We start from the raw sequence: 13,969 nt of genomic DNA on the forward strand, positions 1-13,969 counted from the left end.
AGTCAAAAAGGAGTTGCCAAGACCCTCCGCCTGCCCCGAAGGCTGTTCATTCCAAGTCCTCCTGCTGACCTGAATCCCAAGTTCATTCTTTAAATAATTTTGTTTGTTGCCATTTCGAAAGCCTCTGGTGGTGCTGGTTGGAAATCTCAAGGTTGCTGTGGTGTGTGTGTGTGTGTGTGTGTGTGTGTGTGTGTGTGTGTTTCAAAGTCTTTGCGACCAGGCTCCTCTCCCTTGGAATTATTTTGAAGTATGCTTAAATCAGTGAGTGTAGCTCTGTTGGGTGGGCTCTAGGGTCCTTCAAGTTGAGTCCTGACCTCAGGTCTTGTCCGGGCCTGCCTTGAGTTTTGAGGAGCCCTCGAGGCTTGCTTCTCCCCTTGGGTGGAAGGTGGGAGGTCCTATCCACGACAGACAGTTTGGAGCCTGGGGCTGGCAGTGAGACCACCTGGAACTATGTCCTCTCTGTTACTAGGCTTGTGTTCTTGAGCCTGGGACTGTATACTCTAGAGTCTTAAGACTGCTGAGCAAACACAGCAGTGCCTCCTAAGTGACTTGTGGTGGCATGTAGCTGCACTCTCAGGTATTTGAGAGGGGGAGGCCAGAGGGTTGGAGGTTCTAGGCTAGACAAGACCTTGTTATGACTATAATAATCAGCAGGGTCCAGCGTAGGAACATAAGTGTGGTTTTTCTCCCAACAGGACTCAAGATGGAGATGGCAGAGTATTAAAAATCGGCCCCTAGTAAGCGAAGAGTGGGTCACAAAGCCAGCCCTACCGAGGACAATGTCCCAAGGGGCACAATTTGCCCTTCTAGTGTCCAAAATCAGTTCTTGCTTTCTGGGGATTGAATTAATCTCCATGTAAGGTCTTGCTATTGTTGGTCTTCCTGACAATTTCCCGTCCCACAGGGCAAAAATAGAGGAACATCTGGCCAGGCTGGAAGCTGTAACAAAGGAAATAGAAACAACAGGAACCTACCAGCTCACTCTGGATGAGCTCATCTTTGCCACCAAGATGGCCTGGAGGAATGCCCCTCGCTGCATCGGCAGGATCCAGTGGTCCAACCTGCAGGTGGGTCTTACCGGCAGAGCAGAAGGAGGAGCAGGGGTGGGCAGGCCCTGAGACAGAGCAAGTGGCCAGGGCTCTGCAGACTACAGCTAAACCCTGAGGTGAGGCATCCCAGACCCCCTTCTAGGAGCCTAGAATCTTATTTTAGCACCAGGGTCTCTAGATGACCCACCCTATATAAAATGTTGGGGACCACATGCCATCATGAGACAACCAGCAACCTTGGATGTCTTATTCCTGAGGCCTTGGTGCTACAAATGTTTGCCTCCAGTGTTTGCGATCCTGGCCCTAGAGAGCATTTTATTTATCGTGGCCTCCTAGGCCATCGTCTCCTTGGAGGGTCATTTGGGCAGGGGTGGGGGGTTGGGTCCTATTGAGTGCACTTGGACTGAGAAAATCCAGGAGTCTCAATGGTGGTGCACTCCCATGGCCAAGATCCAGGCTAGGGCTGTGGGGATCCTGCCTTTTGGTTCTTTTCTTCTTTTAAGATTTATTTATTTATTTTATGTATATGAGTACACCATTGCTCTCTTCAGACACACCAGAAGAGGGCATCAGATCTCATTACAGATGGTTGTGAGCCACCATGTGGTTGCTGGGAATTGAACTCAGGACCTCTGGAAGAGCAGTCAGTACTATTAACCGCTGAATCATCTCTCCAGCCCCTTTTGGTTCTTTAAAGCCAGACACTTTTGGTAATTTGGTTTTACTGGGGTCTTCTGAATGGGATTCTCTGATCCCTTGTCTCAAGAGTAGGGCAGCCTAGAGAAGGGCACAGGGGATGCAGAGAGGAGGGTGTGACCCTGTGAGAGAAATGCCCTCTGTCCCCAAGGACTTTGAATCAGCCCCAAGCCTCTGTCCTCACAGTCTTCCATGGTGTGCCCTGTGCAGGTCTTTGACGCTCGGAACTGTAGCACAGCACAGGAAATGTTTCAGCACATCTGCAGACACATACTTTATGCCACCAACAATGGCAACATCAGGTGAGGCACCTTTCCCAGCTGTGCTGGGCCCAACTGACTACTCACTCTCAGGAAGAAGATGCTGGAGAGCACAGGAGAGGGGCCTCTGGCTCCAGGAGAAACTAAGGAGAGAGAAAAGAATCCAAGACTTAGCTTTTCCAGGACATGAAATGGCAGGGCAGCCTCCTCCCCATTAGTCTCTGTTATAGCCCAGCTCTTCCCCGACCCCTTTCTAAGTTAGAACCTCAGGGCTGTTACATCTTTAGGAAATTACTTTGAGCAGGCCATGGTGACACATGCCTGTTATCCAAGCACTTGGAAAGGTGGAAGCAGAAGGATCAAGGGTTCAAAGCCATCCTTGGCTACATAGCACGTTCAAGGCTAGCCTGGGCTCCATGTGTTCCTGCCTTAAAAACAAAATAAAACCAAAACAAAGAAAACCATTTTCTTAGTTGGGCATGGTGGTACATAACAGCAATTTCAGCAGTGGAAGGCTGAGGCAGGAGGATTACCATGAGTTCCAGGCCAGTCTGGGTCACATTGACAGACCTTGTCTTGTTTTTAAAAAGAATCTACTCAGAAGGCAGAGGCGGGTGGATCTCTGTGAGTTCAAGGCTAGCCTAGTCTATATAGTGCTCAGTCTGTCATTCACTGTCATGCAAAAAACACGCACCTAATGGGGATTCAGCACAGGACTAGGCCAGGGGCCAGGGAAAAGGAGGTGACAGGGTGGGATACAGAGGCGACTGAGACCCTAGAATGCAGCTCCATCCAGCTGCAAACCTATGGTGCACAGCCACCAAGGGTGAGAATAAAAGGATCCAGCAGCGAAAGCCGTGTGTGTGTGTGTGTGTGTGTGTGTGTGTGTGTGTGTGTGTGTGTGTGTAAGGGACATGAGGCTTCCCAGAGTGGTGGCCCCTTGTTGGTCTTGATAGTTAGGGAGAAGCTGGCAGGAGGAGGAAGAGGAGGGTGATATCAGGGTGATTGGGATGCAGGGAAGAGTGGAGGGAAGTTGGCTGGGAACCCCTGACCCACTCACCCCAACCTGGGACAGTTGATAAACTACTCTGTCCCTGTTCTGGGGAAGGTCGGCCATCACTGTGTTCCCCCAGCGGAGTGACGGCAAACATGACTTCAGGCTCTGGAATTCACAGCTCATCCGGTACGCTGGCTACCAGATGCCCGATGGCACCATCAGAGGGGATGCTGCCACCTTGGAGTTCACCCAGGTACTGACTCAGCCTCTCCTAGATCCCTGTGGGCAGGGGACCCTGAGCAAATGTGGGGCCTGGCCCTGCAGACTTACTGGGCCCCTCTCTCCCTCAGTTGTGCATCGACCTAGGCTGGAAGCCCCGCTATGGCCGCTTTGATGTGCTGCCTCTGGTCTTGCAAGCTGATGGTCAAGATCCAGAGGTCTTTGAAATCCCTCCTGATCTTGTGTTGGAGGTGACCATGGAGCATCCCAAGTAAGTCACCCAGGGTACGGGTTATATGCATGCAAGCCCATCTCAGGCAGCACCCACAGGACAGATGCTGCAAGGCCTCTTTGCCCTCTGCAGCAGCTCTGGCCTTTCCTCTCCAGCCTCGCTTTATGTGGAACTGCTGATGGTTACCAAGGGAACAGCAGCCTAGCAAACAGGGTCCTGGGAGAGTGGGATGCAGTGACTTAAGGAAAGCCCCTGAGCTTCTGTCTGAGCAGAACCAGGCTTTTTTCTCACCTCCCAACAACTTCTTTAATTTTTTTCTTTTATTTATTTAGTGTGTGTATTTGAATGTGTGTGCTTGTGTGTGTACCTGTATGTGACTGTATGTGTGCATAGGTGTGCATGTTTGTGTGTGTGTGTATATGATATGTGAGGTATATGTGGTATGTTTATAATCATGTGTATGTTGTTTGTATGTATGGTGTGTGGTGTATGTTTATGTTTGTAAGTGTGGTGTGCTTGTATGTTTCTGTGTGTGATGTGTATGTGTGGTTATGTGTGTGTGTGTGTGTATGGTGTGTGTGTGTGTGCTCAGAGGTCACTTGCAGGAGTCAGTTGATTTGCTCCTACCATATGGGTCCTAGGGACTGAACTCAGCTTATCTATCAGACATGGTAGCTAGTGCCCTTACCTGCTGAGCCACCTCAATGGCCTCCTCCCAGCTTTCTTAGGAAAAGGACAACCCTCCCAGACAGAGGAAGTGTAGGCTCACAAGGACTTTAAGAGTGCAGCTGGGCCAGGCAGTGGTGGCGCACGCCTTTAATCCCAGCACTTGGGAGGCAGAGGCAGGCAGATTTCTGAGTTCGAGGCCAGCCTGGTCTACAGAGCGAGTTCCAGGACAGCCAGGGCTACACAGAGAAACCCTGTCTTGGAAAACAAACAAACAAACAAACAAACAAACACGAGTGCAGCTGGTTGAACCTCTGCAAAATGCCTCCATATGTGGAGGTTTACCAGCTAGCAGGTACTGACAGCTCCTGTCCTTTGAACACACTGAACTCAGTCCTGCCTCAGGACCTCTGTCCTGCTTCCCTGCCTGCTATGCCCTTTCCTCGGAATTCTGCAAGGCTCCAGTTTTCCCATCAAAAGGTATTCACTATGACATCACTGCACCTCGGAGAAGTCTCTCCTGATCTCCTATCTTCAACCCCACACCACACTTCACTTCGTTTCTCATTTTCTCACTGGTGTATTTATTTACCCCTCATAGTCTATAGTCAAACGGTCTATAGTCTGGATTCTGGGCTGCAACTTTGGGAATAGAATCTTACTTTTTATCTATAAAGTGCAGGGCACGTAGTAGGTGCTTAATTATAGATATTTAGAATGTCTAACTATACAATGAATGATACTATGTTTGCAATAATCCCATGAGTTTGTTGTTATCGACTCTGTGTCTATGATGGAGATACTGAGGCTCCGAGGGGCTAAAAGGACCCTGGTCAGTGCTTGAACCCCAGCTGTCTGGGTGCCAGAGTACTTTGCTGCTACATTATGTTGGAGTCTCAGCATTTAGTCCGATATACACCTGACTTATTAGCATGAATGAGTGAGTAAAGAGATGTCTTCTACAATAAATGACCCTAAGTGTTCCCTGTTATCTCTCGTGTGTGTGTGTGTGCGTGTGTGTGTGTGTGTGTGTGTGTGTGTGTGTGTGACTGAGATCATCTCTTCAAAAGGACTCTCTAGAGCTCGGGCTATGGCTCAGCTGAGCATGATTGCTTAGCATGCTTGAAGCCCTAGCTTTGCTCCCCAGCAGTGCATAAACTGGGTGTCGGTGATACATGCCTATAATTCAGGCCCTTGGGAGATAGAATCAGGAGGATCAAAAGTTCAAGGCCATCCTCAGGTACAGAAAATCAAGACCAGTCTTGGAAATGAGACCCTGTCTCAAAACAACAAAGAAAAAGAAAAGGAAGGATTTCTTTGGTTGATCCTTTTACTGAAGTTGATTTTTTTTGATTGGGGAGAGAGGGCAATAAAGATGGCCCTAAGTGCAGCTGGCTCTGCCTCCCTGCCAGGTACGAGTGGTTCCAGGAGCTCGGGTTGAAGTGGTATGCACTGCCTGCCGTGGCCAACATGCTACTGGAGGTGGGTGGCCTCGAATTCCCAGCCTGCCCCTTCAATGGTTGGTACATGGGCACCGAGATTGGAGTTCGAGACTTCTGTGACACACAGCGCTACAACATCCTGGAGGTGATGAGGGTTACCAAGCTGGGACAGCTGGAGGATCAGGATGGGGGACCCACTCCACCCAAACTGCCTCACCCTCATCACTTGGCTTCTATAGGAAGTGGGCCGAAGGATGGGCCTGGAGACCCACACACTGGCCTCCCTCTGGAAAGACCGGGCTGTCACGGAGATCAATGTGGCTGTGCTCCATAGTTTCCAGGTATGCCAGGTATCTTGGGGGTTGGTAGAGGTTTTGGCAAGAAGGTCACTTGATCCAGGTACTTGACTGGCACTTGATGTCCCCTTTACAACATCATTCATTCATGTGTGCATTCATTCATGCTTGCTGGGTGCTGAGACCCAGCATTATTGCTGGTCTAGCTCTGGGCAACTCCTGTCCTCCCAAGGCTGCCTGCTCCCTGCTCCTGCACTTGAGCACTGTAGGCAGCTTGGCTTCCTTTGCTCCAGGACATTGCTTAGAGACCCCTCCTCCCGGCTGCATCTCCAGGGCCTTCCTCCCTGCCCCATCATTCCCACTGTGCACCAACAGTTCCTGCCAACCTCTGGCTCCTTCTTCTTCTCCTGCTCCTGTTACAGCCAATGAGACCCATCTCCTCACACAGCCTCTTCCTCCGCCACTTGCAGCCTCCTTTCTGACTCCCTGGGACATCTGAACTTCTTGCAGGGATCAAAGACTCAGGAAAAAAAGGGATCCTAACACAGGACCATAGCTCTCCTAAGCACATGCCATGGTGTGTGTAAAGGTCAGAGGACAGCTAACAGGACCCCGTTCTCTGCTTTCAGTATATGGGTTCTAGGGATCAAACCCAACTTGACTGGCTTGGCAGCAAGCACTTTTACTCCTGAGCCATCTCGCTGGCCCCCTTACTTTTCCTCCCACCCCGTTTCTTCTTCTTTTAAATCACCCCACGACCAGGTCCTTCCCTCCTTGAAGGCTTCAGTCGTTCATGTCCTTAAAGAACCTCTCCTGGACCAGGCCACTTTGGGCAGTGCTCCCCCGTCCCCCACACTGTCTTCTTTCCTTCCAACTCCCTTAACTTGACTTTGTTGAAGTGGTTCCCAGCACCAGGTCGTAGGTTGACGACCCCAATCTTTGTTGTTTCTTTCCTCCGCTGGAAATGTGAGCTGCGCAGTGCTCAGTGCTCCCTGTGGCCGGGATTGTGACTGAGTTCACTGCTACACCTCTAGTCTAGCTCATGATGGAGGATTGGGAATTATGGAATGGATGGACAAGTGGAGGTGAGCCGCCCCCGCCCCCCCCACACACACACATGAGCAGGGGCCTTGTGTGCTAGGTGGACATGGTAGCTGGTTCCTGTGTGAACTGAGCCTTCTCTCCTCAGCTTTGCTTCTGTGGTTCTGTTTCCTGTGGAGCCTGGATATGTGAAGAGGTGGGGAGTCCAGTCAGGGTCATTCATTCTTTCAACGGGGATTTAACAAATGTTTGCCCCATGTGTGCCATGCATTAGCTATGGGTTCATACAATGTCCTCCAGGACTGGGACACTCTCTGGAAGATTAATTTTGTGCTCACTGGAGTAAAGGGTGGTGAGCTAACACAAAGAAGGAAGAGCCCCACCCCCAGCCCCTGGGGCAGGCCCAGGCAGGAAGGACCACCCCTGGTTCATACATCCTAACCCCCAGGGACTCCCACCGCCAACCCTGACTCAAGCAGGATGCAGATGTGTCCCAGCAAATGCACAGAGACATAGTCACCCCCTGATGATGTCCCTCTACTGCCCAAGTCTCCAGGCCATTCTTGTCACCAACTTCTAGGACACCCTTCAAAAAGAGATGGCCTTTTTCCCTTATAAAGTGAGGGCAGTAGACAGGTGTGATGGAGCACTACTGTAAGTCTAGCATTCAGGAGGCGGATGCAAGAGGATGGTGAGTTCAAGGCCAGCCTGGGCAACTCCATGAGTTATTTCTCAAAGAGGGAAACAAAACAAAAAATGGGAATAGCGCTTCCCTCGATGAGTCATTGCTAAGATTAACTGAACGTGAGACACCTTTGGAGCTCTCTTGTTCCCGAGGGGTGCTCAGCATACGTGGTTGGTCCATCTATGCTTGTCGGAGTTATCATCCTCTCCTGACATCCAAGGGCACTGTATATGTGCACAGATAGTACCTGGCTTACGAAGGCTCCACTTGGGAATTTTTTACTTTACAAGGAAGGATATGAAGGCACCGTGAATCTAGAGCAACTCTACTTGGAGTTTTTAAAATTCTTTTTTTTTTTCATTTTATTTTATGTGTATGGATGTTTTGCCTGCACCACATGTGTGTAGTACCTGGCCAGAAGAGGGCATTATATCCTCTAGGACTGGAGTTAGAGGATTGTGAGCTGCCATGTGGTTGCTGGGAATCAAACCAAGATCTTCTGGAAGAACAGTCAGTGCTCTTAACCACTGAGCCATCCTTCCAGCCCCCTACTTGGCTTTGTTGTTGTTTGAGACCTTGACTTCTCTCTAAAACTCTTTTTTTTTTTGGTTTTTTATTTTGAGACAAGGTTACCCAGGCTGATCTTCAGTCACTCTGTTGTCTAGGCAGGCCTTAAACTCAAGGCAGCCTCCAGAGTCTCTGTGCTGATGGGCCTGTATGGTTAACCGCATAAGGAATTTTAATTTCGATCTTTCCTGGGCTAACGATGATGGCCGGATGCTCTTTTGAAGCTGGACAGCAGCAGCAAGCTACAGCCTCAGCCAGCTATGGCAGCTACAAGGACTAGAAGCTGACACTATAGTGTGTTGTACAGTCAAGCTACGATGGTTGGGAGGCAAAGTGCTTTATCAAAAAGACTTGAGATGGAGTCTCATGTACCCTAGGCTGGCCTCACACCGGCTATGTAACCTCTGATCTTTTTGTCTACCTCCGTAGTGCTGGGATGACAGGTGTGAGCTACCACATCTGAGTCATTTGTTTGTCTTTTTTTTAATGTAGTACTGGGCATTGAACCTCCAGGTCTTGGTGCATGCTAGACCAGCAGGCTATGTTAGCTGAGCTACACCCCAGTCCCCATTCGATGTGTTCTTGACTGAGGATACTTTCATCTTGTGATGGGCCCATCAGCATGGAGCCCTATCATGAGTCAAGCAGCAGCTGTATATGAGTTTTAAAGTGTGTGGTTTGACTCATGAGCCTGACATCAGGTGGCAGCTGCCAACCTTGCCTCATCCTTCCCCAGGAATATCCCTTCCTTGGCCAACTTGAAACTATTTCTTAAGACTCTTTTCAGCTGTCCTGACTCCCACCTCTCCTCTAGACCTATCCCAGACACTAGGGTTTCCCCCTCTGTCCCCTCTCTGTCCCCTCTCTGTCCCTTCCAAGCAGCCTTTGCTTGCCTCTGTCACAAATCCCACTAGGCCTCATGAAAATAGCTGATTTCCTTCAGCCTTTCCAAGAGCCTTGCTGTTTGCTGGCAATACATGGAGACTGTCTCTCCTCTGCCCCATGGTCTTTCTCAGTACCTGACAGATGAACAGGAGCAGATAAGACCCTTTGAGAGCACAGGATGCTTCAGTGTTGGTTCTCTCCTTCCACTGTGTGAATTTCTGAGATGAAACTCAGGTTGGGCTTGGTGACCAACGCCCTTACCTACTGAGCCCTCTCCCCAGTTGTAAAGAAATTTCTCATGGGTGAATGGATCTTCAGACTTTGATGGGGCCGCTACTTTTACTGGATCATCCCAGGCTAGTTTAGGCCTCTAGTTTGTAAGATGTGAATGGCTTGTCTTCCCTACACTCCGGTCCCCACCGTCCCCACAAACCACTCTGGTGGTTTTGTGTTTGCTTGTTTTGGAGACAGAATCTCTTGGAGCCCAGGCTGGCCTCAAACTCCCTACGTAGCTGAGGATGACCTAGAACTCCCAACCCTCATCCTGTACACCAGAGTGATGAGATTATAGTTGTCTAGTGCTTCTTGTATGCCAGGCAAGCACTCCACCAAGTGAGCCTCCTTTAAGTTTGTATTTTCTTTACCTGAAACAAGATGGTGCAGTGTGAGCTGCCCACACCTGAGGCTCTCTGTCTGGTGGCGATGCATGGAGACCTGTGCATCGAATTTCTCGATGCCGCTTTTAGGGTAGTGGTTCTCAACCTTCCTAATGCTGGGACCCTTTAATACACTTCCTCATGTTGTGGTGACCCCAACCATAGAGTTATTTTCATTACTACTTTATAACTATAATTTTGCTACTGTTTGAATCATAATGTAAATATCTAAAATGCATATCTGATAAGTGACCCCCAAAGGAGGGGGAGGGAGAAGACACATAGGTTGAGAACGTGGGAACCTCTCATGTGACCGCAGGCTGGCTGCCATATGTGTGACCGTGGTGATGGCCTAGGTCTCTAAGTCTGTGGACTTGGACCTGTGTGTGTTTCTGCAGCAGTCAGTGAGAACATGAGGAGCAGGGGCAGAGTCATCGCGTAGATCACTGGCCCTCCAGTGCGGCACTTCCCGCTCTCCTCTGCTGCTGCATCTCAGTCCACTCCATCTTCTTCTCCTTCAGAAGCAGAATGTGACCATCATGGACCACCACACAGCCTCAGAGTCCTTCATGAAGCACATGCAGAATGAGTACCGGGCCCGTGGAGGCTGCCCGGCAGACTGGATTTGGCTGGTCCCTCCAGTGTCTGGGAGCATCACCCCTGTGTTCCACCAGGAGATGTTGAACTATGTCCTATCTCCATTCTACTACTACCAGGTCAGGGAGAAGCCTCCACCCACCTGCCCATCCCCGCCCCACCTCCCATCTTATAGCTCAGCTGTGGAGACTCTGTGGTGTGAGGACTCAGGGCTGTACATGCCAGCTGAGTGCCACCTTGTGCTCTCTAATCTAGTGTACCCAATAAAAAGATACTAAAAGCAGGTGGGCCTCTACCTTCTGTGACCATGACAAAGGAAGCCAAGTGCCCACTGCTGTGTGGCTCATGTGGGGCCCAGGAAGCAGTACCCTGAGCTTTGGCTAACCCTTGGTGGAGTGGGCCTCTATGAGTGCAGTAGAGGGTCCTCTGCCTCTCCAGCATCCCCCGGCCCAAGCCCAGCCAGAACCCCACCCCCAACTCTCCTTCCTTTCTGCAGATCGAGCCCTGGAAGACCCACATCTGGCAGAATGAGAAGCTGAGGCCCAGGAGGAGAGAGATCCGATTTAGAGTCTTGGTGAAGTATGTGGAAGTGGGCATGTCCCTCTGTCTGTGCTGTGTCCCTTTTACTGAGGCATCCTTCCTGACTCCACCATGAAGGGCAGGGCATACGGAGAATGTCCCTTTTGGTGTTGGCTCCCAGAACTCTAGACACCAATTCTGAGACTGATTTGCTTCTGTAGTTCAGATTTGCCAAAGAGACTGAGTCAGGATGCACAGGGGCCACCAGTCAGAAAATGAGAAGTAGAGGTTCTGCCCCCCACCCCAGGGATACCCCTGTTCCGTCTCTTCGGGACACTAACTCACCACTCAGCTGTCTGTGTATCTGTCTGTTCATCCCCACAGAGTGGTGTTCTTTGCTTCCATGCTAATGCGAAAGGTCATGGCTTCACGGGTCAGAGCCACAGTCCTCTTTGCTACTGAGACAGGGAAGTCTGAAGCACTAGCCAGGGACCTGGCCACCTTGTTCAGCTACGCCTTCAACACCAAGGTACCCACTTAGGTGGAAGGAGTCTGGAGTGAGTGTAAGCGGCCCCTTGGGAGCTGGGGGCTGATGTTCAACGGTTGTCACACAGGTTGTCTGCATGGACCAGTATAAGGCAAGCACCTTGGAAGAGGAGCAACTACTGCTGGTGGTGACAAGCACATTTGGGAATGGAGACTGTCCCAGCAATGGGCAGGTGGGTGGCCGGAGACTCGGCAGAGAGGCTTGGGAGGACCAAGGAAAGGGTCCGGGGGACTCAGCATGACACTCTGGGTTCTTATGCCACTTTCCCAATGGCACACAGTGTTTTCCTGTGAATTGACCAACTCTTACTTGTATGTGTTTAGATTACTTGAGGGGATTCATTACATTTATTTGTGTGTGTGTGTGTGTGTGTGTGTGTGTGTGTGTGTGTGTGTGTGCAAGTCCCACAGCTTGCATGTAGAGGTTAGAGGACAACTTGAAGGAGACAATTCTTACCTTCTGTAACATGAGTCCCTGAGTTTTTCAGGCTTGGTGGCACTTTTACCTCCTGAGCCATCACTGCAGCCACAACCTACTTAAAAAAATTTTTTTTCCAAAACTTCTTATTTAACTGGGCATTGTGATGTACACTCGCAATCCCAGCACTAGGCAGTAGAGGCAGGAGGATCAGAAATTTGGGCGCAGCCTGGACTCCATAGGAAATCTTGACTCAAATTCTCCCTCAACCAGGATTCCTCCTTAGGGGCTGAGAGATGGCTCAGCAGGTAAGATGGATTGTGGCACTTTCAAAGAACCACAGTCCAGTCCCAGCACCTATGTCAGGTGGCTCATAGTCTCCTATAACTTCAGCTCTAGGGACTCCAACATTGTCTTCTGGCCTTCCTAGGCACTCACACTCTGTACATAGACACAATCTCTGACACAAATCTTTTTTGGGGGGGGGAGGGGTAAGGTTTGTTTGTTTGTTTATTTATTTAATGTAAGTGAGTACACTGTACAGATGGTTGTGAGCCTTCACGTGGTTGTTGGGAATTGAATTTTTAGGACCTATGCTCGCTCCAGTCAGCCCCCCTCACTCTGGCTCAAAGATTTATGTATTATTATATCTAAGTACACTGTAGCTGTCTTCAGACACACCAGAAGAGGGCGTCAGATCTCATTACGGGTGGTTGTGAGCCACCATGTGGTTGCTGGGATTTGAACTCAAGATCTGAGGAAGAACCCTTATTAAATTGCTCTTACCTTCTGAGCCACCTCACCAGCCCGACATAAATCCTTTAAAAAGAATTTTTTTTTAAATGTATTGTGGCTAGAGAGATGGCTTAGCTATTAAGAGCACTGACTGCTATTCCAGAGGTCCCGAGTTCAATTCCCAGCAACCACATGATGGCTCACAACTCACAATGTAATAAGATCTGTTGCCCTCTCCTGGTGTGTCTGAAGACAGCTACAGTGTACTCACATACATAAAATAAATCTTAACAAATGAGCAAAGACCGTATCATTCTCACAAAGGAAAAATGGGCCGAATATATGAATTTTGTCTAGCTACCCTCATGCAGGCCTGCACAGCCTTGTGTTTTGAGCAGAGACAAGTATGAGCAAGATGTTAAGGCTTGGTTAGGACTAATTTGAGTTAGTCTCTCCTGTGTTGGAATGATGCAAAGGCCATCGAAAAGAAAGTGCATGAGAAGAGATTACAAAAGGCTTAGCTTCCCACAGTGTGATGAGTCCCACACTGCCTGAGACAGTTTCCTGGAAAATCAAAGTTATTTTAGAGAATCTGTTGTTTCTAGCAACTTCCAAGCAAGAAGCAAGGTTCGTCTTCTTTTTGAGGAACCTTGTGTTTTCCAAAGCTAATTGGGGAGGCTAGGGACTTCTGGGTCTTCCATTGAAGGGAAGGGCCCACGGGAGCTGGTTCAGCTGCAGTGAGGGGCAATCTGGACTTGTCCATTGGCTTTCCCTTAGTATCTGGACTCTTTGCCTGCTCAGTGTGGCCAGTGTTTACACAGACCATCATAGTAAAGGAAAGCAGTGTTTTTGTAGCTCCTGGCCTGAGATCTCCGCTTCCTTGTCTTTTGTAGACTCTGAAGAAATCTCTGTTCATGCTTAGAGAACTCAACCACACCTTCAGGTGAGGCATCTCCCATATCCCTGACTCCTGGGCCCCAGTCTGGGATCAGACCAAGGAACAGGGTGTACACAGGATGTCTTCTCAGACATGTCCAGGGGCAGACAGAGTTCCGGTCTGAGGTTTGTCTTCTGAGTGGGTTGAGGAGCAAGATGTGGAAACTGAGTCCCTCTTATAGATTTGCAGGCCTAGAGCCCACTGGTCACATGACCAAGGAAGGCCAGACTACCGTGTGACTCAGTGGGCATGGGTCTGTCCTTGCAAACCATGGGCATTGATGCTGGGCATCCTGAGTCTCCATGTGTGTCCTTCTTGGCAGGTATGCTGTGTTTGGCCTTGGCTCCAGCATGTACCCTCAGTTCTGCGCCTTTGCTCATGACATCGACCAGAAGCTGTCCCACCTGGGAGCCTCTCAGCTTGCCCCAACAGGAGAAGGGGACGAACTCAGTGGGCAGGAGGATGCCTTCCGCAGCTGGGCTGTACAAACCTTCCGGGTGAGACAGGCTTTAATGAGTCTATGCCA

General features: G+C 49.8%; 1 protein-coding gene across 3 annotated transcripts in view; it reads left to right on the forward strand.

The window, feature by feature from the left end:
* Window positions 1-13,969, forward strand: part of Nos2 (nitric oxide synthase 2, inducible) — a 39,440-nt gene that overhangs the window by 13,661 nt on the left and 11,810 nt on the right. For all 3 annotated transcript variants that reach the window (NM_010927.4, NM_001313921.1, NM_001313922.1), the window contains 12 exons: window positions 905-1,067; window positions 1,956-2,047; window positions 3,114-3,255; window positions 3,353-3,492; window positions 5,532-5,706; window positions 5,801-5,902; window positions 10,213-10,407; window positions 10,785-10,867; window positions 11,192-11,336; window positions 11,422-11,526; window positions 13,400-13,449; window positions 13,766-13,940. In NM_010927.4, coding sequence (NP_035057.1) covers window positions 905-1,067; window positions 1,956-2,047; window positions 3,114-3,255; window positions 3,353-3,492; window positions 5,532-5,706; window positions 5,801-5,902; window positions 10,213-10,407; window positions 10,785-10,867; window positions 11,192-11,336; window positions 11,422-11,526; window positions 13,400-13,449; window positions 13,766-13,940 — 1,567 coding nt within the window. The remainder of the gene's footprint in view (window positions 1-904; window positions 1,068-1,955; window positions 2,048-3,113; window positions 3,256-3,352; window positions 3,493-5,531; window positions 5,707-5,800; window positions 5,903-10,212; window positions 10,408-10,784; window positions 10,868-11,191; window positions 11,337-11,421; window positions 11,527-13,399; window positions 13,450-13,765; window positions 13,941-13,969) is intronic.

This window comes from Mus musculus, chromosome 11 (genome assembly GCF_000001635.26).
Source record: "Mus musculus strain C57BL/6J chromosome 11, GRCm38.p6 C57BL/6J".
Taxonomy (NCBI): domain Eukaryota; kingdom Metazoa; phylum Chordata; class Mammalia; order Rodentia; family Muridae; genus Mus; species Mus musculus.